This window comes from Protopterus annectens, chromosome 6.part0 (genome assembly GCF_019279795.1).
Source record: "Protopterus annectens isolate FY-2018-M chromosome 6.part0, PAN1.0, whole genome shotgun sequence".
In the NCBI taxonomy this organism is placed as follows: domain Eukaryota; kingdom Metazoa; phylum Chordata; order Ceratodontiformes; family Protopteridae; genus Protopterus; species Protopterus annectens.
The window spans coordinates 460188882-460216200 of NC_056737.1; the positions used below are offsets into that span (position 1 = coordinate 460188882).

Here is a 27319-nt window from a genome sequence, read left to right on the forward strand (position 1 = left end):
AGAAGCAGTCAATATGTGGGGCATATATTTTTACTTCACGTTAGAATGTGTTAAGTGTAGATAAATGTCTGGCTGTCCTCTTTTATGTATTTCCATTTAGTTCAGATGATCAGTATGAACTCTTCTTGTTTTCCATTTTTGCTGCAGCACATTATTTTGAAGTTATTTAGTGCACAGTCTGTAGTAGCATCAAGAGACACGAATTCTGCCGATCAGAGTAACATTGTAAATATTCAGTAAGTAATGCCTTTACCATTTTATTGTTAGAAGATGTTGGTTCACTCTGGAAAGTGATGCATAGTTGCAGTGGTCCTTCTAATCTTAAGAGGTGTAAGTAACCTATAAAAACAATTAGTAATATTCATATTTTTATGGAGAGTTGGCATGACCACATGTGGCATATTGTATGCCAAAGGTAGTTTGCCCACAGCTTTGTTGTTAAAGTGGTGCATGACCCATACTGGAAGTTATATCAACTTTGTGAAAATAGTTCTTGCACTCTCTACTTATGAGTCTTTGCTGGCTTTCCCCTTTTGTTCCCCTTAATACTTCTCAAATTCTCTCTTGTCTTTCATCTCAAGTACTCCTGCATTTCTTGTAATAATTGCTTGTTGGTTAATGTTTGTAACTTAGTGATGTTAAGTTGTCTATCTCGCCTTCATTCTTGCTGGTTGGGTTCGGAGCCGATCCTCGGCTCTGACACAGCCATCTTCAAAAGCTCAAGAGCTGCTTACTGGCTCGAGGCCCCCCCCTATATCCTATGATGCCTGGCGCTAGATACCCAGATCTCGTTTGCCGCTTCTGCTGCAAGGTTGTTCTACTGGCTCAGGTCGTTAAGCTTCATCATTATTATTGTATTTTCTTGTTAGAAACTGTATTGGTTAGTGTAGAATTAGTGCCTTCAGCCCAAGAGTCCTACAGGAGTGCAAAAATAAATTGATTCTGAGGGGTATGCTTAAACCCCAAGATTCACCGGTGAAGGCTCAGCCGGTGAAATCTTCCAGGCCACCCAAATCGTCAGCTCCCAGTTCTGAGCCGTCGTTGGGTGAAGCCACACAATCCATTTCGGCTCCGGCTGGAACCGATGTCCCTCCCTCCCAGTCGGCTCCAACACGGTCTTCGGAGCCGGCTGAGAGTCGAAAGAGATCCAGGTCTCCTCCTTTGGAGTCAATACGTTCGGCTCCGAAGTCGCCCCTGCTCCATTCAGAGCGTAGTCATCAATCATCCCACTCTTTTCGGTCCTCTAGAGTTTCGGACCATGACTTGGAAAGAGTGGTCAGTAGGCTCTTAAAATCACAGGCCCTAGCCAAAATGTTGTCCAGCCCTCCTCATCAGGAGTCGGCTCCATCCACAGCTCTTCCAACTCTTCCTATGAGCTTGGAGCCAGAGTTCATTGGGGTTCGAGTCGTGGAACCATCTGTCCCGATAGCCTCTCTTTCGGTTCCGTTGTCTGCTCCGATCCCTTCCATGGTACCTTCCCTGGAGGGATCTGGGTGCCGAGACTCCCTCATCGGCTCCGAGGGGGCGAGTGGCATCGGACCCTTGTCCGACCCTGCTCTCCCTCTCGGTGCTTTGGCGCAGGTGAGCCCGGCTCCCACATCTGCCTCGGAGCCATCTCCCTCGGTGCAGGGAGGGCTTCTGATTTCTTTGGAACCTGAGCCTTCTCTGCGTCCAGGCAGGGATGCCTTCGAGGTGATGAGGAGTGTACTGGCCCCTGAGTCAGTCCCACGATCGACCCCATCGGCTCCTCCCCGTAGGGTGCCTGCGTCAGCCTATTCCAGACCCCAAGTGTAGGGATCCAGCGCTCCAGGACACCCCTTTGGGTGTATCCTTCTCTTCCGAGGCCTCCCCTGATCTTTCAGAGGAGCCACCTCACAAGAGAAAATGCAAGAGGAAACATGTTGACTCCCTCGAGTCTGTCACATCGAATACTGACTTAGAGGAGTCGGAAGGGTCCCCAAGATCCCCCTCTGAAGATGTCTCCTTCTCAGACATCCTTGAGATGCTTAGGCAGTGGGGAAACTGGACTACCCTAAGCCCTTCCGAGGATGAGTCGGTATTCCTGGATGTGTTTGGATCCCGACCTTCCACCACCTGGGTGTCTCCGCCTTTCGACCCACTGATGTCTGTGGTGGCTCGAAAGGCGTGGATGGCTCCAGACACAGTGAAACCGACCCCTAGAAGACCTGCCAAGTTCATTACTGTCCTGCAGGGCAAACAGTTCTTGACCAAGGGTGTCCCCGTTGATGCCATGGTGGTAGCATCGGCCACAAACAAGGAGTTGGCTGAAACTTCATCTGTCCATCCCACTAACAAGGAGTCCAGGATGATGGACAAATATGGGAAGCGGATGTTGTCTCCAACCTTTTCCATGCGATCCCTGAATTTACCTGTGCCACTTTACCCGTCTTCAGAGGGATCTCCTGAAAGAGCGTGGAGATACCCTCCAAGATCCATCAGCTGAGGGGGCCCAGGCTAAGGCAGCCTCCCAGCTGGCGACTCTTAATTCAGTGATAAACTCCTCCATGTGGCTCATTTCGTATGCAGCCGATGGTGCGAGTAGAGCTGCAGGCACAGGTGTGGCCCTAAGGAGGCATGCTTGGATGCAGCTATGTAACTTTGTGGAACCTTTCAGAGCATCTTTCACCAACACCCCTTTTGATGGTTCCTCTCTTCGGATCACAGGTGAAAGATGCCCTTACCAGTTGTGAGCAGGAAGGCAAGATTCTCTCTGCTGTAGGAGTCTGTTTTTCCACTCCTTCCAGACCATATCCTAAGGGTCAGAAGAGTGGCAAGATGTGGTTCTGGAAATCCCAAGGATCCTTGCTGGACACACGTGGTGAGTTCCCCTCCAGGGGCAGAGGAGGGAATAATAACAGACGCCGCCCTTGTGGCAGAGGGGGTCCGCAAAACCAGGGCAGCAGAGAATCTTTCTCTGACAAGCCCTTCCAGCATCCCTGAAGAGGTGCCCAGCTGCTCACCTCTGGAGGCATTCGGGGGAAGATTATTGCTGTACCCAAGAGCCTGGCAAGACATAACACAAGACAAATGGGTACAGTCCGTCATATCCGGAGGCTTCAGAATTCCCTTCGTTCGCACCCCCTTATGGTCAAACAAGTCCCTTCCAGATGTTCCACCCAATCTAAGGGACCAAGCAGTGCAAGAAGTCTCAAGACTGCTAAAAAAAAAAAAGGGCCATCCAGCAAGTCCCAGCAGACCAACAAGATCCGGAATTTACTCAAGGTTCTTTTTGATACCAAAAAAAGACAGGGGACTGGAGACCCATTTTGGATCTCAGCAGACTAAACAAGTCTGTACAAAGAACGAAGTTCCGGATGGTCACGCTTCAATCCATTTTACCCTTTCTGGGTCAGGACAATTGGATGTGCGCCATAGATCTTCAGGATGCGTACTACCACATCAAAATGGACAGACGCTCCAGAAGATTCCTTCGCTTCTGGCTGGGAGCCAGCCATCATCAGTTCAGAGTTCTGCCCTTTGGTCTCACCACAGCCCCCAGGGTGTTTACCAAATGTATGGCAGTAGTTACCGCCCACCTGAGACAGCAAGGATTCCAGGTGTTTCCATATCTCGACAACTGGCTCCTCACTGCTACCACCAGACATCACCTGCTGCGAGCCAGAGACTGCACCATCGACACTTGCTCCAGGCTAGGTATCACAATAAATTTTGAAACGTCTGCATCGTCGCCCTGTCAGTCTATCAACTTTATAGGCGCAAATTTAAATACCAAACACATGTTAGCGAGCCTCCCACCAGACAGGGTGTTAGTGATTCACCAGCATGTCAAGGTTTTATTAGCATGCAAAAGGATTCAAGCCAGGTTTGTCCTTCAAACGCTAGGTCTCATGGCAGCAGTGACCGTTCTTGTCCCTCTAGCTCGTTTTCACATAAGGATTCTCCAGTGGCTTCTTTTCACCCAATGGTCCTTTCAGCAACTTCCCATGTCTTACATGATTATGATCACTCAGGCATGCAAGAAGCATCTTGCGTGGTGGATGGTCTCCACATCACTGCTCCACGGCAGACCATTTGTTCTTCCCCCCTCCAGTGGCTACAGTGACCATGGATGCCTCCCTGATCTGGTGGAGGGGGGCATTATCAGGGCAGAATAGTCCAAGGCATCTGGCAACCTCACGAGTATCATCTACACATAAATGTCTTGTAGATGAGGGCCGTGCTCTTAGCGTTGCAGGTTCTTCAGGACTGTCTTCCTACCGGGACCATTGCAGTTCAAACGGACAATATGTCCATAGTGTGGTGTATCAACAAGCAGGGCGGAACCAGGTCCTACCCCCTATGTCAAGAAGCACTCAGACTCTGGCAGTGGGCGATCTCGTCCCAACAGTTTCTGATTGCAACGCACATCCCTGGGAGGTCCAACGTCATAGCAGACAGACTGAGCAGAGCAATTCTCATGCGTCACGAGTGGTCTCTGAACCAATTGGTTGCGGGCCAAATCTTCCGCAGATGGGGCCAACCTTGTTGCGACCTTTTTGCAACTCCCTTCAACAGCAAGTGCAGCAATTTCTTTTCTCTCCTTCCACTTCCCGGACATTCCCCCAGAGATGCTCTAATCCATGATTGACCCCAGGGACGTCTTTATGCTTTCCCTCCTTTCCCCCTCATACCGAAGCTAATTCAGAAGGCTACTGTTTTGGGTTGCAAAATGATCCTCATTGCTGCTTACTGGCCTCGACAAATATGGTTTCCGTTCCTGCATCGCTATCTTCTCGAACAGCCTTGGACTCTGGACCTAGTTCTAGACCTCCTGATTCATCAGTCGGTTAGGCTGCACCAATCTCTGCACTCTCTCCAGCTCACAGCATGGTTTCTCCACTTCCAACCTTAGCCAGGCTCCCAGATATCTCCCCCTCTGTGTGCGAAATCGTTTTGTCTTCACACAAGTCTACGACCAGAAAAACTTACGCTAGTAAGTGGAAACGTTTTTCTTCCTGGGCAGAAGCAAAAAGTATAGACCCCTTTTCAGCCCCTGTACACTCCATTTTGGAATTTCTCTCTAAGCTCTTCCATGCTCTCTCCGCTTCCGCTACAATTAGAGTTCAGTTAGCGGCAATTTCAAATTTTCACATTGGCCTGTCTGAAAACAATATCATGTCCCATAAGCTGTGTAAAGCCTTTCTCAAAGGAACCACTCTGCTCAGGCCCCCCAGTGAGAGATCCTCCACCACCCTGGGATCTAAATTTGATTTTAGCTTTGCTAATTTTGCCCCCTTTCGAGCTTGCAGCTTCTTGTTCACTGAAGTTCTTATCTTGGAAAACCCTTTTTCTGGTAGCTATTACTTCAGCCAGAAGAGTTTTGGAACTACAGGCTCTTTCTACCTGTCCCCTATACCTCGTCTTCCACAATGACAGGGTTGCTCTTAGGACTAATCCTTCCTTCCTTCCTAAGGTCTCTTCAGAGAGTAACTTGAATCAGTCCATAGACCTTCATATGTTTTTCCCTAACCACTCCAACAGGGCGGAGAATAAGTTGCATCAGTTAGATGTTCACAGGCAACTACACTTTTATTTACATAGAACCAAAGACATTAGAAAATCATATCAACTGTTCTGTCTTATGCAGTAGGTAAACAGGGTCTTCCGATCTCCAAGGTGACCTTATCCAGGTGGTTGTCTTCTATTATCACATTCATATACCAACTCAGGAATCATTCATATACCAACTCAGGAATAAAAAATTACCGGTCAAACCAAATGTCACTCCACCAGAGCTTTAGCCACTTCGGTGGCTTTTCAGGCTAGGTTGCCCATGGAATCTATTTGTGCTGCGGCTACATGCGCCAACCCACATACTTTCATTTCGCATTACAAGTTGGATTTGGTTTCCAGGAGCAGAGCTGATTTTGGTTCCACTGTTCTGAAGAGTCTTTTCCGATGAGCCACCCAGGATTTTAGGTGCTAGGGACGCTGTCCCAAACAACAAGAATGAAGGCAAGATAGACAACTTAACATAAAGAAGTTATGTACCTACCATAACGTTCCATGTTAGTTGTCTTCTTCTCGCCTTCTTTCTTGCGTCCCACCCTCCATCCCCCTATCCTAGTGGACCGAGAAGAGTTCCCCTTGATTTTGCACTGGCTGAGTCTTCTCTGGCTATTTCCTTCTGCTTAGTAGTCTCCCCAGTAGGAATTATGCATTCTAGGATAGAATTCATTTATTATTATGTCTGCAGTTAGACTTACCAAATGAGATCAGGGTATCTAGCACCAGGCATCATGGGATATAGGGGGGGCCTCGAGCCAGTAAGCAGTTCTCGAGCTTTTGAAGATGGCCGAGTCGGAGCCGAGGATTGGCTCCGAACCTAACCGGCAAGAAGAAGACAACTAACATGGAACATTACGGTAGGTACATAACTTCTTTTTACTACTTACTGTACTACTGTCTTACTTTTTGTGGTTGTGTTAATACCTTGATTTGCTGCAAGTCACTGATTTGTCAGTATGGTAAATATGTATGTAAAACACTTCATTTTTTTTTCTGTTAAGTTTATTTTTTCTGCTGCTCATAAAGTATTTCTCATTTTGCATTTGCTCTTAATTTAGTTATATTTAATGAGAGTTTCTATACAGCCTTTTGAGGCCATTGTGATGTTTGTGCAACATGTTGCAAGACTTTAATTATGACTACTTATTAGTATCATCCTGTCTGCTTATTGTGTCTTTGTACTTAGTCATATTCTCTTACACTGTTCTTATAGGTATGGCTTCAAGCATTCTAGCCCCCTGCTTTCTGGGGTTAAATAAAATTGGTACCGTGCATCACTGGGATTTACTCAGTCACCAAAATATAACTAATAAACGTAGTAAGTTTTTAGTTCTCTTCTTAGGGGAGAGCTGATGGCAGAATTAAAACTCCGTAGGACAGTTAGTAAAGTAGAAGAGCAGAATGTTCCACGTGTAGAACACTGGAGTATAGTTCCTTTCTGTGACTGGGTCTTTAGGGGTAACTGTTGTACTTTGAAGTTTTTTTCTCTTTCTTTTCATGAAGGTTATAAATGCATGGTTGCGTTGCAGATCTAGTGCTGATCTGCTATGGCCTATGGGCACTCTTGAGTTTTCTCAGTACCAACTTAACATGTAACTGATTTAACCAGAATAAGACTCCTTACTTTCCCTGAATTGAGTCACTGATGCTTGATAACAAGTAGAATACAAATAAACCACTTGTATGAAGTTTGGGGTTCCAAAATAGTTGGGGTTCTTTTAAGAGTTTGTGAGACTGGCGCATTAGGTATGCAAACTGTGTCTGTCATGCCATTTTGTCAAATCTGACAACCTACTTGTTGAACAGAGTTTTATATACCCTTTGGTCTTTGGTACTTTTCAGTACTGTGTAACTGTTAGATAAAAGGTAGGAATAATTGTACAGATTTGGCTAAGCTTAAGGCTTTCAACTCTTCGTTTTAAAAGTAAGGTTAAAATGTCCTAGAATCTGCTTGGATCAAGTTTGAATTAGTTGATTTTGGTACACACACAGTCCATGAATCAGAGTAACCCACTGCATCTCTTTCTAGACTCTAGAGGATATATTAATCACTTTTTTTCCATCTTGTTTTTAGTGGCTGCTCTCAGAAGAACAATCCAGCTAAGTGGTCTCCACCAGAGAATTACAAAAAGTAAGTAGTTGCATTTCAGCTGTGTGCAAGTTTGTTGTTCTAAGAAGTCATATAAACTGATGGCCATTTTTACTTCATGAGAAAATTACAAATATTGTATGATCCCTTCATGATTACTTAAACGTATGTTAATAATCTGAAGTATTTAAAGTTCAAGTTTTAACGAGCAGCGTTTCTTATAAGTTGTCTCAATAGGTGAACATGTAGCAAAACTGAAATAAAGTTTGCACAAGGCAAAGACCGTACTGAAAAAGGTGAGAAGTAGCTAACATTTAGGAAGGGATAATGAAATTGGATCTCCAAGGGGGTGAGATCGGTAATACTGGAAGAAGATGTACAGTGCGCAACTTAAATTTGAAGATGAAATGCAGTGTAGAGAGAGAGAGAGGCAAACAGGTGCCAGGAAAATGCAAACCTCTTAAAACATACTTCTATACAGTCCCTGTAAAAAAAGGACGTAATTCTAATATATGAAAATGAATAGAGCACACAAGGTGTGGGGGTAAGATTGAAATGGTTCTTGATTATGGACAGCAGTATTTCATTAGGACTGGAAAACTAGGTATTTTCTCACTTTAGAAACATAGTTGCATTCTGGTGACAGTCAGGTTGCCACTAGTCCTGTGGAGCCACTTATCTAACAAAGTTAAAAAAAAATAAAAATATTTCAACATCTGTTGATGTTATTTACTTTACTGCTAACTTTCAGTCATGTTTATTAAGTGGCTTAATGACCAAAGGGTGAGAATGATTGCGACAGACATGACTGTTGCACTTTCTTGCCCATTAACATTATTGTACAAAAGACTGAAAAACATTTTACCCTAAAGGTTATTGTCACTCTTGCTGTATCCCTAACCTTGTCTTATTTATTGCATTCCAGTGCACAGATCCACAGCACCGTTCTCATTATCCAAAATCTTTTTTCGTTTTCTTGCACTTTTTTTTGTTGTTGTTGTTCTTAGGAAACCACATCCCCATCATATCTAAGCAAAGGTGCTGCTTGTCTGATTCCTTTATAACTCATCCTAAATGATGCTGCTGTTCTCATTTAAAATTGTCCTTTTCTGAGCTTGGCTTCATGACATAGTTGGATGGAGCCCTGGGTGTGACCCAGATGACCAGAGTTTGATGAGCGGACCTGACACTGGTGAAGCCAGGCACAAAGAAAGAGGAAGAGAAATGAAGGAGTGTGGACTGTTCACCTTTCCTTGGTGGAAGGGTGGGCTGTGGGTACATGTGGCACACAGAGGGAAATGCAGTTTCCCCTTGGTTGAGACCAGGGTATTCACTTCCTATGCTTCATGATTGGGGGGGGTGGAGCTGTTTGCTGGCAATGTCCCCTTGTGGAAGTGGGGGAATGATCAGCACCACCTCCTTCCTCTGCTTAGCTAATCTTGAGTGGGGAGATGGGGCTATAAAGAAAAAATGTCTAAATGATGGCCCCTTTCAGTCAGCCTTCACCCTGATGATTGGGAACAAATGATTTACTGGCCAGGAGAGGCAAAAAGTAAAAACAGTAAATAAATAAAATGACCCTGTTCTGGGAGCTGAAGGGACCTGGTTGGGGTAAGATGGAAGTGATGACCAACTGTGGTTCATCCATCCCAAGGGGGAGAGAGTGTTTTTTTGTCCTACTACCTGACAATATAGTTCCATGAACACAGGGTTAAAGTGTATGACACTTCTATACTGTTAACTTAGCACTGTAGAAAAATATTGTGGGTGTACATAAGTATGTGCTGGATCTCGATATTACATCTTACTTGCCAGTCCATAGAAGGAAAGAGTTAAGAGAAAATTAACAAAAATGCTAACATCATCACATGATAGCTTAGAGGAGACCTGTAATAAACTGAGAAATTTTGCTTTTTTCCTAAAGGAAAATGCATGAAAAGTGAGTTAGCTATGCTACAGCTATATCAAATTTAAAAAGTATGCATTTTGTGTAAGATAAGAGAAGCTGCACTGTCTTTTCATAAAAATGTAGTATATGAAAGATGAGTAAAATGGTATATGGCTGCATTATCTCCTATGCAGATGTATTACAGTTTTAAAAATGAAAATAAAGCTTGCTGCACAAATGTGTGCACTGTTACAGAGTCTGCTGCTTGAAGATTTAGGCTTGGTCATATGATGATGACGATAATGCCAACTTGTTTGGACAGGAAGTTGTTTGGACTCTTCAGTGTCTCACCCCAGAATGGCATAATCGTAGAAACAGGCATCTTCTAAGTTCAAACTAAAGCTACAAGAAATCCTGTTTGACTGATAAATAGAAAGACCAACTATTAAATTGTTAATTTAAAAAGTTACAGAAGTCAGCTGCAGGAGTTACTGCTTTTCTTGCTGCAACATAAGAGCTCAAAAGTTTATTATACTGCCTGTAAGGACTCAGAATTATGATTTAGACTTGCACTATGACATTACCATTTCTGGTTTTACCTGTTAACCAGAAGTAGATAGTTTCTAGTTTAGATGTTAGACATTTTTGTAAACATCATATGTCAGTTTCATTGTTTTCTTTTAAACGTATAGCACACATGTTGTACTGTTTGCTTATTTATTTTGAAAGGGCATGATGTAAACTAATTTATTTCAATCTAGGAATGTTGTTTAATTCTGAATGCTAGTGGCTTCTATTTTACTTATTTGTGTAAGGATATGTGCATTTTACTTGTTCCTGCAACTGTGTGGTGTTTGCCCTTTGAAGGAAGACTACTTAAAGCTAATTGCTACCCTTTGAATAATTAAAGGTTGGCTTGTTACAAGGTAAACAATAAGGTTTGCTCATGGTAGTTTGTTATAAACTTGAAAAAGGAGGGATTTGGTGATAGAGAATTATGATTTACCCCCCCCCCCATTTTGGAAATATTGTGCAAAATGATTTTAATTACTGCTGATAAGATGGCACTTGAAGGCATTTAATGTAGTCTGAGGTGTGCGAAATCCTAGTAAGACAGTAATTATAACTCTGATCTGTAGTTCTACAGTATAAAGCTATTTTGAGTGTGCCAGGTGCTGGCCATATTGCAGGAAAGCGGTACATGTCTGAGATATACCCTTTAAGGTCTGCTGATCCCTATATTTTATCTGGTACTGATGATAGTATTTGTATCCTATGTGGCTGGTTCATGTGTATTTAAATATTGATATAAGTGAAAGTGATGTTGGAATTAGTCTGTAGCCCTTGTCTGTCTCAATGCCTACACCAGTGTGTCTAGCATTCATCTGTAGAAACCTCTGATGCCAATGTTTGGAAAGAAAAAATAAGCCAACAAGGATTAAGGGGTTTGGTCTCAAGTGAGTGCTGGCCAAAAACATTCCAGTCTTCATTTGGCGGTCATTTAGGTAATAGTTTTTCTACTATTTCATGAAATATCTCAGTAGGACTTATAGAATTTAGACTTCTCAGTTATATGAAAACAAGAAATGGAATTTCATATTTTGGGCTACATAATGTACTTGGGTATCTGTCTGTTTTGCTACTTAGGCTGCTGATTATTTGCTTTATTCAGTTTTTATTTAATAGAATGTTGTCTTGTTAGACAAACAAAACATACATTTTCGCTGAGTCATCACTTATACTGGAAATTGCTTTTAATCACCAGTGTAAATCCTAAGATTTCAATTCGACAGTGCAGTTCCGTTATTCTAAATACTCAGTCTGCGCCCGTGCCACATATTACTTAATATAGCTCTTTCATTGCAGTTTTCAACTTTTAGATTATTCATGTGATGTTTTCTTAAGAATGGTGAGAGTTGCAGCCAAATGTGTGTGAAAGGAGTGCTGTTTAATTTTTCACAAGGTTAACAACTCTCTTACACCTGTATTTCTCTCTTTAAAAACAAATATTTTGTGGTGTGCAAATCCTTGTTTGGTTAGTGTGTGTTGATTATTCATTTTATGTTTCATTATGTCATTAACTTAAGGAAAAGCTGCAGTCATGTTCATTTAGCACAGTGATGTCAAATTCATGGGATTAAGACTTCAGGCAGCCCCTAAATAAGCATAATTCTGTGCGAGAAAAGCAACTGTAATACATTCCCAGCTGCAGTTACTACCTTTCTTTTTGTTTTGGGGTCTGCGCCTCTCTGTTGTGTGTCCCAGTACTCATACAATCCTCATTGATATTTGAGATTAAGATCCCTGATTTAACAGTTCTCAATTGACATTGCTACCTCTGGCTGTATTTTAGCCTTGTTAAATAAATGTCATTTCCCCAGAAAAAAAAAAAAAACAATGAATTCCTAATTCCTGAATTTAGTAGTATGGTCATCCTAGATAAAACCATAATGTTGATTACTTTATTAGTGTTTTTTTTTAACTCCCTGCTGGGAAAATTCCTATTAAGCAGAAATCTCTGGTGTATTTAATTTTCATACGTAATACAGATTTTGCTGTACAGCTTATCATTGTTGACATCTGGAGGAACTTGTTATAAAACCATAACTTATGATGTAGATCTGTAACTAATCACTTTGGACTACATCTTTTGCCACAGTCTTCCATTTTATTAAGAAATATGGGCTTGACATATTTATTGTATCATGTCCTGACCCTCATAAATTTCAGGTAAGGTATAGGAGAGCCTTTGAAGGATGACCTCCAGATGGCTTGGACATAACCGAGATCTTCTAGGCCCAATATTAAGCAGCAGCTAAACCTGTCAGTCTTTATATGGATATATATTTTTAAAAGTCATTTGCCTCTTAATGAAAGTGATTTCATGCTGATATGAATTTCACTTTCTCTTGAATCCAGGTAGAAAGTTCAATACCATTTGCATGTAGACATTCCAGAAAGGATTGCTTGCCTCAGCTGGTAGAGACCTAATTAAATCCCATTTGCTAAATGTTTTCCTTGGCTAATCCCATTAGATAATATGTTTCCATTAAATCTGTGTTTTATATTCCAAAGTAAGATGAATGGCTTCAGGAGATAAAGTAAGTGAAATCTGGATTATTAGTTGTTTGTTCACTGCCTGTTTTGTTAGTGACTCAGGTCAAAATTTTAATCAAGGTAGTAACTGTGTGTTAAAATTGTTAGAAGTTTAAAAGGTAAACTATGGAAAATGACCTCTGTTTTAATATTGTAATGAATATGCACATGATCTTACGTATCATCCAGAGTAAAATGGACAAGGTTCAGATGCATCAGGTTCAACTTCCTGATGTTCAACTTCCCAGCCATTGTTCTCTTTGGGCAATCACTGCTGGTGTAGTTCCTATTTATGCACTGACTGTGATTTTTTTTTCTGTGAAATTTTGTTTTCTTCAAAGTTTGGCAACTGTGGAGTCAGTATACATAAGTAAGGGAGGTGTAGTGGGACTTGCAACCCTGAAAAAATGTTTTGTTTTGTTTTTTTGTGCATTTTGTTGAGGTGAAACTTTAACCGGCTTGTATTACTTGCTTAAAGCTTCATGGAGTTGACATGAAGTATAGGGCATCAAGAGAGCAGCTTTTTAAATTCTAAACTGTAAGGAGGCAGAGGTTTATTTCATTGCATATGTAGGAGGGTTAGGAGGGTAACACTGTTGCTAGTTGTTGTGATATAGGGAAGGTTAGGCGCATGTACACCTTCTGCAGAGAATGGACACTGTAATTTATTTCAGTCCTAAGAAAGTGTTCTTTCCAAATAAATCATCTGACTGACATAGTGATAAGTAAAAACTATCCCTATTAAGGAGGACAGAAAGCATGTGGGGAGGATAGATAGAGATATTAAAATACTGATTTTATTATTTTTTTCCAATTGGGGATAAAGGAAGATTGAAGTAAAGTGGTATTAGATAGATGGTTCAAAGTTTATCCTATGGTTCACACTTCATAAATTTGACATATTGGCTTACAGAAACGTGAATATTTGAGATTTCATCCAGTATCCAAGTGAGAAACATTATTCAAGGGCAGACTAGATTGTAAAACAAGTACACAGGACTTCTGTATATCCAGATTATAGTTGGAAAAACTTCTCTGTGTTGTTACTTATAAAATAGCTGCAAAATTTCTCAGGAGAATTAAAATAAAAATAATGTAGATTTGTTGCATAGACAGATAAAACTGTAACTATACCCCTGACAACCTAAGTTCACATAGTAGCTGTGACTGGAAGAGATAGATAGAAGAGGATGGGAGTTTGTGGCAGATAATAGTATGTCCATCCTAGAGGGAAGGAGTGATGATTTGTATTGTTTGACACCATCATGCAAGCAGTAGCTTGCATTGCACTAAAATGACCTGGACCAGAGACTTGGGTTTGACCGTTTCAAGCTGCAGATATCAGCCCTCAACAGTTGTAGGTTGAAGTGTACACATGCAGGGGCAACATAAACATTTTCTGCATCATGCTGATAGGAGCAAAAACAATTCCATCACTGCATGGGTGATGACCCCGGGTTAGCTCTTGTTTCAGTACTGAGAATATCCAGTATGGGGGGAGTGGACTCAAAAGTCTTGTTGGTTATCAGGCATTAAAAATATGTAGAAAAACATCATTACAATTAGCTGCTACTTTAATTGGAATGTCATCAGCTGTGAAGGGTACATTTCATTTGTTGTTCTTGGTTTCTGTCAGATCTCAGAGTCATATTAGAGAAAGAGCATAATGGACATCCTTGTCTGGTTACTGACTGAAGTGGGAAAAGGTAAAAATGACCCATTAGTCCTAACATTAAAGGAAGGGGACTCTATTGATCACATAAATTGAAAGTCCTACAGCTTTGTGCAGTGAATAGTAAAGTTCATTTAACATAGTCAAAAGGGTTTTCATAATCACGCGACAGTAATGGCCATGAGCAAGGTGCGTATTTTGCCTTGGCTAAGATACAGGCCACAGCATGGTCAGTAATTACAGGCGTTAACTAAGCTAATGTGGTCTTTACTTAACAGAGTCATCCATACCTTTTATAGAGCTAGGGCTAAGATTTTTCCAAAAGTCGTATACTCCATATTAATAAGAAAACTAAGTCCATAGGGCAAGGGAAACACTAGATCTTTTATTACCATAAGATTTAATTTAATGGAAATCTCTGAAAGAAATATGTGCCATGAGTACCCAGATGAAGCTTGTTGAAAGAAACCTGGAATGCAAGGTGTTGGTAATATACCCTGTCAAGCTCTTTGTAATTTAGCACTTAAGCTATAAAGCTGTCCATAAAAGGAATTCAACACCTGAACTTATTCATGAGGCTGGTGGCTTCTCCATGGAAATTGAATTTTATCCTGGAAAAAAGTCAACACTTTTTCCTCTTTTGTCAGCTAATCATTATGCCTTTAAGTTTCTGGCATGGAAAACCATTTTCTTAGCCTTTATTACCTCTACCCAGAGATTGCCTGAGCTGTAGGTTAACTTGGCAATAGAACCATACATTATCTTCCATTAGGACAGAATGTTATTGCGACCTATTCCACCCTTCTTGCCCATGTGGTCTTCAAGCTGGTAAAAAATCAAATTATTTAGCTGCCAGTATTTTCCCTAAGCCACAAAACTGGGAGAAGCTGTTGATTTTGTTAGATTTACATTGACTGCTGTGTTACTGCCTAGCTAGTACTAGAGTAGAGAATTTTTTTTTTTCTTTTAAGTAAGGAAATTTGGATAGACTGGTGCACAAGTGGGCCCTGTCCAATTGGTTTTCTAATTTATGTAATAAAAAGCCACAATGCCAAGTTAAACAGGAAATTTAATAAGATTAAGCATTTTCTTCTCAAGAAAAAATGAATAAGACTTCATCAAAATAGTACATCCATCTAAAACAGTCACTTGTATAATATTAAAAAGAATTTCTGCTAACAATTTAATATATTATCTTGTGCTTTGAGCTTTAAAACACTCCTAAAATAAATGGAATTGTACAAGCTTTGTGCAGAGCTGGATCATATTTGAATTGCCCCTCCAACAGCTTTACCGATGTCCCATTAGCTGGTTCTCTCTCCCCACATTACAAGAAAAATGTTCTAACCTGTCAGTGTGCATACTGGTTTCTTTTCTACTTTTACAATATTCACAGTTTTCTTTTTAATTTAAAACTTTTGTCATATTTTACAGACAAAGCACTGATGAACATTTACTACACAAAGCATTAAAAACAAACTTTACATGAGCAACAGTAAACTTCTCTTCTCCTGAAACTCACATTTATTGAAAATGCATTTGTTAGCCCATTAGATTACAAGAGACCTTATGGGATTTATATTGAAATAGCATATAATGAAGTACTCATTATTGCTTATGTGAGGGGTACAAGAATTCAAAAGACAAATGCATAATGCATTTGCTAAGTGCTTGGGAAAGCCCACTGAATGCAGTGCCTCTTTTCAGGGCCACCCCAGGAGCACTGTCTGGTGAAGTGAATTAGTCAGATTCACACAGTAGACAAATGAAGGCTGGAGGAATTAAACCATGCACTGCAGAAGTAGCTTATTAACAGGCAATAGCCTTACTCATGAACTAAGTACCAGATATACTGTTGTAGCCCAAAACAGTGCATTTTACATACCTGTGTACCTGCAAAAAGCAATCTAAATTAAGTGTATTAATACATTCAAATTCCCACTTGCTGCAAAACACGGTCCAATAAATTAACTTGCTTAATGTTGTGCAGTAGGTATATGAAGGAGGAAAGATTCAAATAGTGCTCTGTTGCCACAGGAAGAAGCTCTTTAACAAGCTGGAGCTATAGTCCTGTGTGCTAACTGAATAACAGTTTTTAACTAAGTGCAGAAATCCTATACAATACAATCTTATAGAAAAGACTGAATCACAGTAATATGCAACATTGATTTCATAGTTAATGCTGAAGATAGACTGCTCTGATCGTTACTCCAAATAATGCAGATTATATAACCTGACAAATGTCAACCCTTTTGCAGTCACTGGAGGCCGTAACGAAGATACTGTAAAAATATATTACTAAAATGCAACTTGTTTAGACTCCTTGAATACAATATAAGTTTAGACTATATTACACAATCCAAGACTATTAATTAATTAATTCATTCTTTAGTGCAGGAAATAAAGCAAAACAATTAAAAACAATATAAATGTTACAGCAGCTTTTGTTCAGTAATCCACTTTACAGAAAAATCAGAATTATTACTGCATACAACAAGTTGTTTTTTGGGGGGTTACATACCCACAGGACACCCAATTCGTAGTTTTGACTTCCCCATGTTTTGTCTGTCATCAAGAATAACTATCCTGTCTGAAATCGCTTAGTACAGGCCTTCTTGAATGGTGGATAATACCGTACTGTTGCAGCTTACACTTCCAGAGTCATCCGAGCTGAATTGTGGACAAATGGGACCCTATGCAAGGTAATAAATCAGGTCCCTGCCAGCCATGCCAATATCCCATTACTGTCTTTCTCTCCCCAGTTCCTGTAAACATTGTTTAAACCTGTCAGTGTACATACTATTTTCTTCTGGTGGTGCTGCGGTAGCGTTGTCACCTCACAGTAAGACGCTGTCTGGTTCAGTTCTCAGCTAGAGCGTCTTCTGCATGGAGACATGCGTGAATGGACGTACCTTCGTTGAAGGTTGTGCGTCAGGCCTGGCAAGCCGGTACATAAAAATCAACTGCCAATCATTAGCGGACCGGAGTTCCGCTGTGGCAACCCCTAACTGGGAAAAGCCGAAAGACACAAACAAAACTTTTACTGTCATCACAGAGGTTTGTATTTCACTTAAAACTTTTATTCAGAATTTTACAGAAGAAAACGCTGCCAGACATTTTCTTAACAAAACACTCTCAGACTTAGGATTAGAAACAGTAAACTTCTCTTCCCTTAAAACTCACATTTAGTGAAAATGCATCTGGCAACCCATTAGACTGCAAAAGACGTGCTGGGATTCTTACTCAAATAGCATATAGAAAAGTACTAATTAGTGACTGTGTAAAGCGTACATGAATTTGAAGGCAAATGTGTAACACATTTGTTAACAGCTTTGGGCAGCCCATTAGACACAAGCATCCCTTTTCAGGTGCAGCCCAAAAGTATGGTTTGGTGAAGTAACTTATTCAGAACCATAAAAAAGACAAATGAAAGCTGAGGGAGTCAAATCTGTACTACAAGAAACAGATCTTTAACAGTTCATAGCCTTACTTCTCTGCACTAAATGCTAGACATACTGTTGTAACCAGAACACAATGCATTTCAAACCCACGTGCCTTCAAAAAACAAGCTAAATTAAAAAAAAAAAAAGTCTTACTAGTTAAAAAGATGCTAATTAATTTATTCAGAGCTAAATAATAAACACACTGCCAACATTCTACAGAAGGAAATCAGTGATCACATCCAAAGAATATGACTGATATGATGATGCCCCTATTTACTACAGTTAGTTTCTTTCCTGTACACCACAAGTGGCTGGCAGTCCTGGGGACCATTGTGAAACTTAGGCTATCCTAAATTTCTGTTTGCCCAGAAGCACTCTCTGGTTAAGAGACTTGTTCAAGGATAGGAAATAAATATGAAGAAAAAGGAGAGATGTTGTGTAGAATTGGAGAAAAGCAGTTTGGCAGTTGGTGTGAAGGATTAAGCATGATGCTTCCTGTACTGGTAAAGGGCTTGACTGTACCAATATTCTGATCTAGATAGAGGCATTTTATACACACACACACACACACACACACACACACACACACACACACACACACACACACACACACACACACACACACACACACACACACACACACACACACACACACACACACACACCCACACACACACATCCACACACACACATCCACACACATCCACACACACACACACACATCCACACACACACACATCCACACACACACACACACACACACACACACACACACACACACACACACACACATCCACACACACATCCACACACACATCCACACACACATCCACACACACATCCACACACACACACACACACATCACTTCCTCCGCTGCATATGCACTGTACCTGTTTGCCGTTAGCCGGCTGCTGCTTTCTGCAGTTTTGTTCTGCAGGTGCATCTGGTCGGTGGCGTTACCAAGATGCCTATTTTGCAGGTGCATATTCTTTTAATTAGTCTGTTTAAAACAAAAAAACAAACAAAAATTGCTGTGGTATAGAAGAAATCTGTTGCACTGCACACCTGAGTTGAGCTTCAAGAAGTACGTGCTCATTGGCTCAAAATTCTGAGCCATTGTAAAAAATTAAGTGCAATAGTTTAAGCAAGGATTGTAGTAGTTAATTTAAAAAAAAATTGATTACCTAGGTCGTCTTCTGCAGGATGAACTGCCATATCAAGTCCAGTTTTTCCAATACTGATTTCATGTCTTCTCCTGTAATATGCAAATCTATATAATCAAGCACAAAAAGTAAAATTTGTCAAACTTTCCACAAACAGTGCTATGTCAGTTCAAAGCTTTTATCTTTTTTCCCTTTTTGATTGCATATAAAGACTCATAAATGCACTGCAATTTCCTTTCAATGCTGCCCACATCATAAGCTTCACAAGATTCATCCCTGAAGATATACAGTTACAGCGGCTTATATCCTCTAACGATAGAAACACCAGGAACTGTAATGTAAGGACTTTCATAAATAAAATAGCAGTATTGACAAAAAATATTTGTATGTACCACAAGCCTTTCAAGTGCCCTTTTTAACTGTTTTGATAATTTTTTAACAATCGTTTGAAACTCGTTCCTCCCTTGTTAGCAAAATATATTTTTCCACCTAACAAGCTAAATAACTTCCAGTTTTTCCTGAATATTATCCTTTATATTTGAAGCATCCACACTGTAAAATATTAGCAATCTGAAGCAGTTAACTTCATTTGATCAGCAACCTGTGGGTATCGGATCCGTCCTGGATCCGAGTCGGCAGCTTTCCAAGCTAGAGATCCGAGCTCTCAGCTCCTCCTTTTTACCCATAATACCCTGCTACCTCCCTCCAGTCCTCGGATCTCGTTTGCCACGGCTTCTAGAAGGCTGTTAGGTAAGAGAAAGTTGGGAGATTTTTCTAAACTTTATCCTAAAATTGCAGTTTAAAGTGTGTGTGTGTATTTTAGATTCCTTCGTTAGTTTAAATTAGTTTAAATTGGTTTTGGTTTAAATTTAGTTGGTTTTTAGTGTGTTCCCCTTCCTCTTATCTGTTTGTTAGGGAGTGTGCTTGTATTGTCATGGCCGAAGGCCCTAAGGCCATTTTTTCCAAATGCGCTGTGTGTGGTCATAAGCTGTCCCCAGCCGATGGCCACACTCAGTGCGTTCTTTGCCTGGGGGTCGCCCATTTAACATCTGGCTGCCTGATTTGTGCGGCCTTTAACCCCCAGGCTCTGAGAGACAGGAGGAACAAGTTAATCTCTTAATTGCGGATTCTTCTTCCTCCTCTCCTTCAATGGTGCCAGTCTCTGCTACGGCTGTTCAGTCATCAGTTCCTCCTCCCCTGGCTGGGACTCAACCTCCCACTGTTTCCCAGGGAGAGGGGGACTCTTCTAAGAAAGAGAAGGGGCATAGAGAGAGGGAGAAAGAGAGAGACAGAGATAGACATAAGAGCCATAAGTGGCAGGCCGACTCAGCCCCTTCGGCCCCACCGGCTAAGCAGATCTGTTCCCCCGTGAATGTTCCCAGGTCCTCCCCCTCTTGGCTCCGTTCTCTGCATTTCTCTCCGGAGCTGGAGGAGGAGTCCCAGTCACCTTCAAGGTCATCCAGGCGGCCTTCCCGGCCGCCCTCGGTGACCTGTTCTAGGTCTACTGGGAGTCTTTCTGACGCAGATGTGGACCGGATGATGCGTCGCTTCCTTCATGCCCAGATGCAGATGGGAGTGCTCTTGCCTCCCCCCGCTCCGGGGGGGAGCTCGGCCCCCTTGTTTGCACCCATTGCTCCTTCTCCGATCCATTATTGGGTTTTGGAGCTGTCAGATCCGCAGGGGTAATCGCTACTTCGACGCCGGCCTTACCCTCTAGTTTATCATGTCCTCTTTCGGATCTTAGCTCTCGGGGCTGGGAGCCGAGCTTCGGATCCGCAGGGGGTAAGTGTGTATTCAGCTCTGATCCGGTCGGAGCACACTTCCCTTTCGGGTCCGATCACGTCGGCTCCGGCGCTGGTCCCACACGTCTCATCCGAGGGGACTGCTCTCTGAGCCCAGGGAGAGTGGTTCACCTTTGGCTTTCGACGTGGTGGAGAGGGTGCTTTCGAAGGGTTCAATGTCCCCGGTTCGTGCTACGGATCCACCTGTCATTCCCTCGCATATGGGCCTGTTTTCCATCGTCCGGCCCCAGGGACAGCCTGCGTCTGCGCCCCAGCTAGTTCCTGTAGAGGAGCATGACCCCGTTGGTGAGCCCTCCTCGGACAGTCCCACCGAGGAGGTCCATCACAAACTAAAGTGTAAAAGGAGGCACTTGGACTCCCCAGAGTCCCTCACAGAAGACACTGACTTGGAGGAAGGGGAAGGTTCCCCCAGGTCACCCCCCGAGGACGTCTCCTTTGGCGACATTATGGAGATGCTGCGCATTGGGGGGGGGGTCAGCCCAAAAGCCTTCCTCGGATGAGTCTGTGTTTCTGGAGGCGTTTGACGCAGGCCCGTCTACCTCTTGGGTGTCCCCTCTGGCCGACCCCGTGGTAGACCTAATTACTACCAGGGCATGGAAGGAGCCAGACACTGTGGAGCCAATCCCTAGGAGACCAGATAAAATCCTTAGCCTCCCCACAGACAAGCCAGTGTGGAGTAATGGTTCCCCGATAGATGCCATGGTGGTGGCGGCTGCCAACAAGAAGGAACTGGTGCAGGAAAGTTCCTCGGTCCATCCTCCTGACAAAGAGTCTTGGACGATGGATCACATTGGAAAGCGGATGTTTGCTTCAGCCACCTTTTCCATAAGGGCGCTGAATTACTTGGCACACGTCATTAGGCTTCAGCGAGATCTTATAAAAGAGTACACTGGGTCTCCCCCAGAGTCCATGGCGGCCGAGGATAAACAAACTTTCTCAGCTCGCATAGCCACTCTGAAATCGATATCCAACACTTCTATGCAGCTTCTCTCCCATGCCACGAAGGGGGCGGCTAGAGCCAGCGGAGCAGGTATCGCCTTGCGGCATCATGCCTGGCTCCGACTTTGCGGAACCCTTCAAGGCGTTCTTCACGAACACTTCTTTTGACGTTTCTACGCTGTTCGGCAAGACCATCTGCGATATGCTACTCGAGAGCGAGAAAGACGGGAAGACGCTGTCTGCCATCAGAATCCACTTCTCGCCTCCTCAAAGGTCCTTCTCCAGGAACCAGAGAGGACAAAAGAAGATCTGGTTCCGGAAGTCTCAGCAGTCCCGTCCCGCTCCGGATCCTTTGTCCTTCAGAGACAGGGGAGGACAAGGTGTACGCCAGCCCAGAGGCAGAGGGGGGCTGAAGAATTTCGGGTCGATAGAACATTTCTCTGACCAACCCGTGCAGCAACCCTGAGGGGTTGCCCGACTGCTCCTCTCTGGAGGCAGTCGGGGGGGGGGCATTTCTCGGAGCATCTAGCACATTGGGAGTCCATCACTACAGATTGCTGGGTGCTCCAAATAATATCCAGAGGTTACTCTATCCCCTTCATAAATCTTCCCCCTCAATTGAGGTGCCTCCCCGATGTCCCACCCAATCAGAGGGAGGCGGCGGCTTCAGAAATAAAGAAGCTGCTAGAAAAGAAGGATATCCAGTACGTCCCCCCAGGACAGTCCGGGTCGGGCAATTACTCCAGGTTCTTTTTGGTGCCAAAAAAGATGGGGGAATTAAGACCAATTCTCGACCTGTCAACATTGAACCTGTTCATTGCCAAGGAGAAATTCCGGATGGTCACTCTGCAATCTATTCTCCCCCTCCTGCAGGAGAATGACTGGATGTGCTCCATAGACCTCAAGGATGCATACTACTACATTCTCATGGACAGGCGATCCAGGAGGTTTCTCCGCTTTCGGCTGGGGGTCATTCATTATCAGTTCAGGGTCCTCCCGTTTGGCCTTACCACAGCCCCCAGGGTGTTCACCAAGGTCATGGCAGTTGTAGCGGCCTACCTGAGACTTCAGGGAATAGAGGTCTTTCCGTACCTGGACAACTGGCTCCTCACCGCCCCCACCAGGCATCTACTGTGTTCGGCCAGGGATTGCTTCTTACTCTTGGCTCTTTCGGTTGGGGATCACCATAAATTACAGGAAATCGTCGCTTGACCCTGTTCAGGTCCTGGATTTCATAGGGGCCAGAATAGACACACTTCAGTCCAAGGCCTTTTTGACAGCAGATAGGCTCCGCACCTTAACACTTCATGTATTAGCGCTTTTACAATCTCCGGCCCCACCCGCAGAGTTAGTCCTGAGAGCCCTAGGGTCCATGGCAATGGCCATCAGTCGTTCACTTCTAGCCCGCTTGAACATGAGGGTTCTTCAATGGACCTTACAGGTCCAGTGGTCCATCCTTCTACATCCATTGGATTCCCCGATTCCCCTTAGAGTTTGCAGGGACTCCCTTCTTTGGTGGCTCCATTCCCGAGAGCTTCGGGAGGGGAGACCATTTTTGATGCCTCAACCCCAAACCACGGTGACCATGGACGCTTCTCGTCTGGGGTGGGGATGGGGGGGCATTGCATGGGCAGAACTGTCCAAGGCACAAGTGGACCCCAGTAGAGACCGTTCTGCATATCAATGTTCTGGAGATGAGGGCAGTGCTTCTAGCGTTGCAAGCTTTCCAGACCCTTCTTCCTCCGGGGACTATTGCAATTCAGACAGACAACATGGCGGTAGTCTGGTACATCAACAAACAGGGGGGGACCAGGTCTTACCCTCTTTGTCGAGAGGCCATGAGAGTTTGGGAGTGGGTGATATCCACCAACCGTTTTCTGCTAGCAATGCACATTCCGGGTCGGTCCAACATTCTAGCAAACAAGCTGAGTCGAACTATCCTCTCTCCTTATGAGTGGTCGCTGAACCCCTTAGTAGCGAAACAGGTCTTCCTCAGATGGGGTCAACCTTGCTGCGATCTCTTTGCATTGCCTTCGAACGCAAAGTGCAGCGAGTTTTTCGCTCTAATTCCCCTGCCGGGGGAGAGCCCCAGAGACGCTCTAGTTCATGCTTGGCCATCCGGTCTTCTTTATGCTTATCCTCCTCTGCAGAAAACTCGTCAGTTGGGGAGCAAGCTGATCCTCATAGCCCCATTCTGACCTCGTCAAACCTGGTTCCCGTATCTACGGTCTCACCTCATAGCTCCTCCTTGGATCTCGGATCCCATTCCGGATCTGATTTCTCACCCTTCGGGATTGAAAACTCCGACTCTGGACGACCTCAAGCTTACGGCTTGGTTGATCCAGTTCCGTTAGTGGCTAGGACTCCCGGTATCTCGTCTCCTGTTAAATCTATCCTGGTGGCGGTGCATAAGCCTTCTACCAGGAAGATCTACAACAGTAAATGGAAGCGTTTTTCCATCTGGGCCCGACATAGGGACTTGGACCCGTTTACGGCTCCCATTCCAGCAGTACTTGGAATTTCTGTCACACATTTTCCATCAAGGGCCAGTTCTTCTACTGTGAAGGTTCTGATGGCAGCCATTTCTCACTTCCACATCTGGGATAATCTTGGGCCCTTGGCTTCCACTAAGATCTGTAAGACTTTCTTAAAGGGCACTTTTCTTTTAAGACCCCCTGTCAAGAATGCGGTTCCCCCATGGGACCTAACCTTAGTTCTTCAGGCTCTAACTGGCCTACCCTTTGAGCCTGCAGCCTCTGTTGACTTAAAGTTCTTATCTTGGAAAACTGACTTCTTGATTGCTATTACCTCAGCTAGAAGGGTATCTGAACTTCAGGCCCTTTGTACTAAACCCCCTTATCTGGCCTTCCATAAGGACAGAGTATCAGGACTAATCCTTCCTTCTTACCTAAAGTGGCTTCTGAGGCTAATATCAACCAATCCATTAATTTGCCTGTTTTATTCCCCAACTGTCAGAACAAAGGGGAATACAGACTGCACTCATTAGATGTGCATAAACAATTGCGTTTTTACTTGCACAGGACGGCTGCTTTTCGCAAGTCAGAGCAGCTTTTCGTGTTGCTAAGCCTTCCTTTGGTAAACCAGTTATGAAGGTGACTCTAGCTGGATAGATATCCCACTGCATCTTGCTTACTTACAAAGTTTTTGGTCGACCGGAGCCCTTGGGGGTTCATGCTCACTCTACCCGTTTTATGGCTACCTCTGCAGCATTTTGTTAAAGAGTTCCCTTGGATGACATCTGTTCTGCAGCTACTTGGGCTTCTTCTCATACCTTCATCTCACACTATAAACTAGATCTGATATCCAGAGGGAGGGCAGCCTTTGGCTCTGCAGTGCTCCGGAATATTCTTCCTTGAGGACCTCCCAAGTTTTTTGGTAGCTGGGGACTCTGTCCCACAGGTTGCTGATCAAATGAAGTTAACTACTTCAGATAAAGAAGTTATGTACTCACCATAATGTTCCAACTGAGTAGGTAACTTCATTTGTCAGCAACCGACCCCCCCCCCTCCTTCCCCCTAACCTGTTTTATGTACTTATCTGAATGATAGAATGTCTTTGTTCTGTTATCAGGTTAGGATTTTTCAGGTATTGTTTGTCTGGATGTTGTTTGGTAATTGGGCAAACTCGATCTGAAGACTGGAGGGAGGTTGCAGGGTATTATAGGTTCATAGGTTCATACTAGGCTATCTGCCCGAGGGCATTTATAAGCCTAGCCCATAGTTTTGTGGCTTACGCCACCCCTTTAGTTTGGAGAAACTATGCCCATTATTTTGCTGTGCCTCTGTCGAGCAGTGACACTGAGGTAACCCCTGGGGTGTATCTGCGATCTCCCATCCATTGGTCAAGATTCCTCTTGAACAAGGCCAGCGAGGTGCTCTGCCTCACATAAACAGGGATTTTGTTCCACAGCATAGGGAGTCTTTGGGTGATGAATCTATCCCTCCAGCACGTCCTATTAATAACCGTGTTGAGGTTTAAGTCTCCCGCCCTTGTGGCTCTGAGGATCTAGATTTTTTGAGATGAAGCATGTTCATCAAATCTGGGTTTGACATGGCCTTGTATGTCAGGCATAGGTCACCTCTGAGTAAGCGGTAAGCAACTGAATATAACTGGAGTTCTTTCAGCCGGGCAGCATAAGACAGATTTTTGAGACCCTTTATCCTTTTGGTGAGGAACTTTTGTGGCCTCTCCAGCTGCTGCAAGTGTCGGGTCAGATACATTCCGAATGGGGCATTGTACTCGATCATTGGTCTGATGAGTGATGAGTATAGGGAGACTATGACTTCTCTTGATCTAGATGTGAATCCCTTCATGATAATGTGGGCAATGTAGAAGGTCTTCCTAACTACTTTAGCAATATGAGTGTCGAATGAAAGGTTACTGTCAACCTGGGTTCCCAGGTCCCTAATAACTTCTTCTGTGTTCAGGGGATTGCCACCTATATGGTAGCTAGGGGTAACCTTATTTTTCCGAAGGGTATGACTATGCATTTCTTGGCATTTAACTTTAGGCCATGGCTCTGGCACCAGTTATCCGTTTCTGTGAGACCCTTCTGAAGGATATCTGTGTCGGATGTGTTTTCAACTACGGCGCCCAGTTTGCAGTCATCTGCAAACTTTGTCAGCCATAACCCTCCTGTGTTTGCTTGTACTTCAGAAAAGTAGATGCCAAACAAGAGTGGGCCCAGGACTGAGCCCTGTGGGACACCACTTGTGACAGGCTTTGAGTCTGACATGGCGCCAGCAACTCTGACCCTGTGGGTTCTGTCACTCAGCCAGTTTGCAACCCATCTTGTAATGTATGGGTTTACATTTAAGTTGATGAGTTTTTCAATGATACCCGAGTGAGGTATTGTATCAAAAGCCTTCGCCAGGTCTAGGTAGGCTGTATGGACTGCCTTCCCTCATCAATGGCCTTGGTGACTGTTTCGAAAAAGTCAACCAAGTTTAGAAGGCATGATCTGCCTTTGACAAAGCCAAACTGGGTTGGATCCAAAGTCTGCAAGTTCCCTATGTCTTTATTTATGAGATCCATTATGATCCTCTCCATGGCTTTGCAGATAAGGCTTGTCAAGCTAATGGGACGGTAATTTCCAGGGTCGGTGGAGGCACCGCCTTTGTGGAGTGGGACCACAGTCGCTGCGCCACTCCCTGGAGTGTATCCGGAGGTGAGACTAAGATTAAACAGCTGTCCTAACTGTGGGTTTAATTCCTCGTTGAGTTCATGGAGCACACAGCCGGGGACACCATCAGGTCCCATGGATGCTGTGTTCTTTGCCTTGAGAGAGCAGTTCTCACCTGGGCGTTAGAGATGTTTGGGGGCTACAATCATTTGGTATAGATATCTCTCCTTTAGGGGAGGGAGAGGTTTGCACTGAACCTGTCAGCCAGTATGTTGGCAGTGTCTGTAGGATCAGTAATCTTCACATCATTTTGAACTAATTCTGAGCATATCTGGGAGTTTCCTCCTAGGTTTCTGACATAGCTAAAGAATGCCTTATGGTTGTCTTTAGAGTCCTTAGCTATTTTTTCTCAGAATTAGCTTTGGATGATTTTATGAGAGCTCTTAGCTTTTTACTTATAGTGATCACCGGTGTCTTACCTTTTAAGGATTTTGCTCTATCTTGTAGTAGCTTTCTCCTTTTGTTGTAGAGTTTGTTTATGGCTGGGGTCCACC

At 43.5% G+C, this 27319-nt stretch overlaps 1 protein-coding gene across 3 annotated transcripts in view; it reads left to right on the forward strand.

The window, feature by feature from the left end:
• The window catches only part of ZFYVE19 (zinc finger FYVE-type containing 19), a 641592-nt gene that overhangs the window by 149537 nt on the left and 464736 nt on the right, over positions 1-27319 (forward strand). For all 3 annotated transcript variants that reach the window (XM_044074191.1, XM_044074190.1, XM_044074192.1), the window contains exon 4: positions 7604-7660. In XM_044074191.1, coding sequence (XP_043930126.1) covers positions 7604-7660 — 57 coding nt within the window. The remainder of the gene's footprint in view (positions 1-7603; positions 7661-27319) is intronic.